General features: G+C 41.7%; 1 protein-coding gene across 1 annotated transcript in view; it reads left to right on the plus strand.

Annotated features, from left to right (window-relative positions):
• adamts3 (ADAM metallopeptidase with thrombospondin type 1 motif, 3) overlaps window positions 1-5506 on the plus strand; it is a 125284-nt gene extending 119778 nt beyond the window's left edge. The window contains exons 22-23 of the mRNA XM_013910194.1: window positions 1263-1380; window positions 4243-5506. Of these exons, the coding sequence (XP_013765648.1) occupies window positions 1263-1380; window positions 4243-4706 (582 nt within the window). The 3' untranslated portion in view covers window positions 4707-5506. The remainder of the gene's footprint in view (window positions 1-1262; window positions 1381-4242) is intronic.
• Window positions 5507-6063: the final 557 nt, after the last annotated feature.

The following is a 6063-nucleotide window of genomic DNA, read 5'->3' on the forward strand; positions in this document are numbered from 1 at the left end:
CAGATCAAAGAATCGCATCTGAAAGAGTCGTTTATATTTGCTGTTTGTCTTTGATGTGAGGGTGAAGAATTTGGTCCCAGACTTTTGTGACTGATTTCATTCTTAATGAAACGTTGTTTTCTGTTCCCCAATGGCACCTCAGCTGACATAGCAGGGTCTCTGTACAAAGAATCAGGCATCTGTAATATTTAATTTAGAGCCGTGTCGCATCTCATCTGCAAACATGCCAGTTTTACAGCTGCACTTCCTCCAAATGAGACCTTTAAAAAACCACATCAAAGAATTCAATAAATCAGGCGTCCGGCTGAGTGGCGCGATGCAAAAAAGAGCTAATGAGATGTGTGTCTTTGTGTTAGTTGTTCATTTGTGTGGGTGGGGTTTTTGTAACATGATTGGGCTACAGCTTCTGATTAGCAATATATATATATATATATTTAGTCTATGTACAGTTAAGCTGTGAGTGAGAGTAGTGGTGCAGTTTCTTTAATTATTTGTTGGTAAATTAAAGATGTTTTTAAATCATAAAAACTTGCTTTTTTACTTCTAGGCTGATGGAATATGTTCGAACAAAATCTCATGAAATTAACCACTTACAGTGTTCATTAAATTCCAACAGTCAAACTTTTTAGTCGCAGTTTTCTGTTTTCATGCACGAGTTTCAATTATTTTGCTGACATTCACAGGAGATCTCAGTCTAAAGCATGAGACAAAGATCCACCAAATAATTAATGGTGTGTTTGCTGCTTCACCAGCTCTCACATTATTAATTGCAGTTTCATTTGAGGTTTTGATGTCGTCTTTCTAACCGATCACAACTGAAGGGAAACGTTTATTTCTGGTGTCAGTGGCCAAAGTTAAAGGTTGGGTAAAAAGCCATGTGTCACACACGGGGCCACAGGTGATGCGATTGTTTGCTTCAGTATTGCAGTCTTGCAGGTTTATCAATAAATTATTCAAAATGTTGTAACAGAAGAAAGAGGATCTCTCCACCTGGGCCTGTTGAGATTTCAGATGCTGTTTGGCTTCATTTGAGGGCTTTAAGTTTGTTAATTCGCCAGAATCCCTGGGTACAAAATAAAGATGCCACTGAAGCGAAGGGCAAAGTGAGACTGAGACAAAATACTTTAGTCGTGTGATGTATTCCCAGGATAGTTTTCTGACATATAAAACTCTGAGGAAAGTAAGAAGTGTTGTTTCTTTTTGAACATTAAACCTGAAGCGAATTTTCAGCTCACTTTTCTTCTTTTCAAACTCTTGCTCAGTGTTCTGTGACGTGTGGAGAGGGGATAGAAAGGCGTTTGATCACCTGCCGGATTGGAGATCAGTGTAACGGAGAAAAGCCCGAAAACGTGAGGCCGTGCAAACCTGGACCCTGCCACGGTAAGAATGTCTGATGGTGCAATCCTCGTCGCAAACATGCAGCGTCTTCTTTTCATTTACTCCATTAACATTTCAGCACATTGTGCTTCCCTCCACATAATCAGTCATTCCAACATGCCCGTCTTTCAGTCCAGCAGGTCCTCTAGACAAAATACATAATGCATGTCATTTGCTCTTCATTTTAGCAGATTATGTCCTTGATAAAAAAAAATACCAAATCTTGCATTTTCCCCCGACCTCGCAGCCAGCCGACGGTTTCCATTTATTTTTAAATGAAAAGGAAAATCAATCAGCAGCCCCTCGAAACGGGCTCGGTCCATCTAGCCTGCAATAATTCATTAGAAAGTACCAACATTGTTCACGGGTGAGTGCAGTTCACGACCAGGTAGACGGAAGCATCTCTGCTGACATCACAACAACAGTAAAACTTCATTTAAGCATTTCCCGTGATTGATTTAGACTTCGAGTTTTGTGCCGCTTCGAAAATTCAATCAGTCACTGCTTGAAGGAAGAAAAATGTATTCAGATGTTAACAGTGCGTCCTTTCACATGCTCTTATTGACTGAAACGTGCCGCCCTGTCACGCTTTCATTTAAAGTCACTTCCTTTAGTGATTTAAAGCCCAGACAATGACATTTGTGAAGAAATAACACATTATTCCTCTTACTTTGCTGCTAACGTCATTCTTCCAGTTGGAGCTGCTGTGATGACATTTGAAAGTGTCCAGCGTCTGTATGAAATTGCTTCACCCCACAAAAACTCTACTCTGTGGTAGCACAGGAAGGCGTCTGCGCCTGCACGAATGTTTGCTAGACTTTGGTTTGAAATGCATCAAAGCAAGTAAGGCCGAAGGAATCGTCCCATTCTGCTTTGATCGAGAGCTCATTCATAGATCTAATGGAATAACACTTTTGTGTCTTCACTAAGTAAACTGCATCACTTTCTATTCTGAGGGGAAACTTCGTGGAGCTTACGATGTCATGTGCATAAATGGCCGACATTGTTTTCAAGCAGTCATGCTTCTAAGTGCATTGTGTGTTAATTAGCTTGTGCTTAATCTACAAATAGAAACATACAAAGGTTAATGACGAAGTCTGCTGCTGTTGGTTGTTTTAAAACCTTTCTGTCACACAACCTTAGAAGAAAGCTTTTAGAGATGCTCCAAAAGATTCTTTGTTCATTCATCTGCAATGAGACAAGATGTGAAGGAAGTTCGCCAACAGTCCTGCAAAGATCTATAAAGAACCTGAAGTTAACATACAAAAACCTGCAGAAAGCTCTACAATGAAGTAAAAACCATGTTATATGTCCAGTGTAGAAAACAAACCTGTATTTTGGCAGATCTCAGTTTTTCAAAAGAACTGAATGTTCCACACAAGATTTCTAGGACAGCGTTTAGCGAACAGATGGGACAAAAGTGTAACTCTTAAGCTACACTGCACACCAAAGCATGCAGGGTCTGGGTGACTTGTATTCAATAAAAATAGAAACACAAACCAACTCAAGGCAGGAGGCTGGCTTAGCGTTTAGGAGACGAGACATGGTGTTAAAGTCAGGACGAGTGAGATGCTGTGACATGTTTGACGGGGCTGTCCAGTGATGTAAACAGTTTGGTGTCTATGAGAAGCTAACACAGGTTGCTGCTGCTGAAGGACGTTTAACAGGTTACTAAAGTCAAGAGTTTACCTATTTGTACAGCCGTGACAGGACGCGATCACAAACATGAAATTTAAGATTGTGTGTCACTATTCTAGGACAACGTGCAGTGAAACAAAAAAGAGACAAAACCCCCCCAAAGCATTGTGTTTGTTCACAACAGCGATGAAAATCAGCAAAAGGAGTCCAAACAGAATCCTGCCAAATCCAGACCTTTTCATGGAACGTCTTCTGATTTTAATAACGCGCCCTAAGCACCTACGTGGCCTTTCTGAGACAGCACACAGATTTTTAAACCAGCGTATTTTATTGATCGTGTCAGTGGAAGTGCATGTCATTTGTAAATGTCGCTGTATGCTCTTTATGCGAAACATAAATGCCAAGTCAGTATTTAAGTTACAGAGATACATCTCATAATAATAATAATGTAGCACACTCATAAGTCGGCGAGAGCACATTAAGCTCTCTGCAGGTAGCATTCCAGCTGTTATATATGCATGTGTTTGTTTTATCTGTGCGTGCTGTGAGTTTATGTAGAACCTCGTCCCTCAAAAAGGAAAAGAAGAGGTTTGAATGAACAAAACGTCTGTGGTTTGTTTGGCCGACGCTGCTGTGCGATTATTACCTTTGCTTTAAATCTTTACCGTGCTGCCGTGCACATTTATTTATAATTTTAGCAGAGATAAAGGTAGTTATTTTGCATTTTTGTGTTAAAGGGCAGCAATTGAATGGCAAAATATTAAACAAGGTAAAAGATCTTTCTGATTAGACCTGAGACATTTTCATGCATGTGCTTAGAAGAGTCGTTGAGGTCTCTGGAAGTCGTTTTAGGACGGATGTAAGTCTTGTTAAGCAACACTCAGCAGTTTTATTTGTTAGAGAAACAAAAGCAGAGTTCTGGTGCCTGAGAGCGTGAGGGGGATGAACCGGAGCCAACACCAAACACGCTTGGAATTGGTTTGTACAGTAGTAGAAGAAACTGGGTCACATCTCCCGTCCAGGCAGAACAGAATGAGCACCGTTATGCTGAATGTACTGTTAGAATGTGCACAGACACTTTCTTTGCTGTCAGTCTCTAATTAAAAGCAACGCCTCTGCGCTTTGTAAGGCATCCCTTCCTCTCTTTGATCTCTTTCCAAGGCCATTTAAACTTTCCAGAGTTTTGACACTGCGGCGAGCTTACACTGTATGCTCTTTGACTTACAGATGAGCCGTGTAATGGGGACAAATCCATCTTCTGCCAAATGGAGGTGTTAGCGAGATACTGCTCTATCCCAGGCTACAGCAAGCTGTGCTGCGACTCCTGCAGTAAGCGCACCGGAGCCCTGTCTATGTTCTCGGAGGCGGCTGAGACCGAGGAACACGTTCGCTTCGGATCAGCCTCGCAGCTCCTTGAGACGTTAACGGCCGCAGTAGCGGCCAACGGCACTCGCGGTGGGAAACAAGGCAAAGGATCCGCCACATCGGGCGGTGCAGCAAAACACATCACCACGCCTGCTCCAGTTAAGAAAACCCCATCAAAGATCGCTACAGCACCAAGGCGGGTTCCACGACATGCAGACCTCACTGACAGGAAGCTGTCCACCCAGGCTGGTCCTACTCAGGGTCAAAGGTCAAGCAGTCTGGTGGACAGTCGGCAGCCTGTGGCATATTCTGAAGTGGAGCGATGAAAGTCATAGCTTTTGCCTTTAGGACTCGTAATGTACAGTAGATAATCCAGCTTCATCCTGAGTCTTCTCACACCAGAAAACACAGAGAAAGAAAGAAAAGTGCTGGTTCACTTTGTAAGAATTTGACCCTGATACGGACTCTAAATATCTCTTTAACCACCTGCAGCTTCCAGATTGCTGAGGCTGAAACAGCCGTGCTACTTTGCCCTCATACTTCCATATTAATATGAAACAAATATGAAATCATTTCAAGGTGTAGGGGCACGTGAGCCACGGGGAGTTTTCAACCGTGTCAAATGAAAAGCTAAATTACGTTCGTAGTGAATACTTTCAGGGATACAAAACAGCCAAAGGACAGTTCAGTATTCAAAAGATGTTTGTCGCTCGGACTCATACATTCCCGATGTCTGACATTTATTTCATTTTATCACCTTGTTCAGGCAAATGTTTCTCTAATGTCACCTGCACAGTGAAAACTGAGAGAGCAGGTGGAGGAAGGTGTCTGCATTGCCCCTCCGGACGAGCTGTCGCCTGGTCTCGTTACTGAATAAACCAGACCCCTGCTGCCTGCAGAGCAGCTATGCTGCTGCAGGTATCCAGAGAGAACGTGTGAGCAGGTGCAGAGACCAGAGCTGTGTAGATTTAGTAGACTCAGAGAGTAAATAGATGCAAGAATTGGTTTAAATGCCTCTTGCATTTCAGTTCATTTAAAAGTGACTCCACTAAAGGCCGCCCACATGGAAAAACTTCTATGATTTACTCATGAAAGTGGCCACTTTCTCATTACTTTCATATATTGTTTTAGTATCCAAAACATACAAGTTTCATTATATAATTTTTTAAGGGATCTTGTATCTGTTTTCACTCTTATATGCTTTTCATTCAAGTTTCACACAAGACAGATACAAACTTTATAAGATTTATAAATATCTTTTCCATGTGGGCACGTTTGCCACGTTGGTTCTTTTTGGATAAATCTCAGCTTTACGATGCGTTTAATTGATTGCATCCATATCCTGTCCCCACATTGTGACCTTTGAGGTAGATGTCAGAGTCCGCTGTCATTTTAAAGTTAACAATAGTCAAAGCCAGATCAGCTGATACAGCTGAGAATTCCCACTACTTGAATGCTACAAACTGCCAGTTTTCTTGCCAGAAATCGAACTTTAAAGCTCGACTTACAGAAAGTTCAGCCGTCAAAGTATTCAGTGAAAAACGATTTACCGTACTTTAAGTGAATATGAAACACGAACAGAGATGAATTTCCCCGGCGCACTATTTATAAAGCTTCCTGTAAATGCTGTACATGAGAATATCAGTATTATTTTAAGAAGGTGGGATGCTTTCAAATACATTT

This window comes from Pundamilia nyererei, unplaced genomic scaffold (genome assembly GCF_000239375.1).
Source record: "Pundamilia nyererei isolate P.nyererei 1_Seehausen unplaced genomic scaffold, PunNye1.0 scaffold00038, whole genome shotgun sequence".
Taxonomy (NCBI): Eukaryota; Metazoa; Chordata; class Actinopteri; order Cichliformes; family Cichlidae; genus Pundamilia; species Pundamilia nyererei.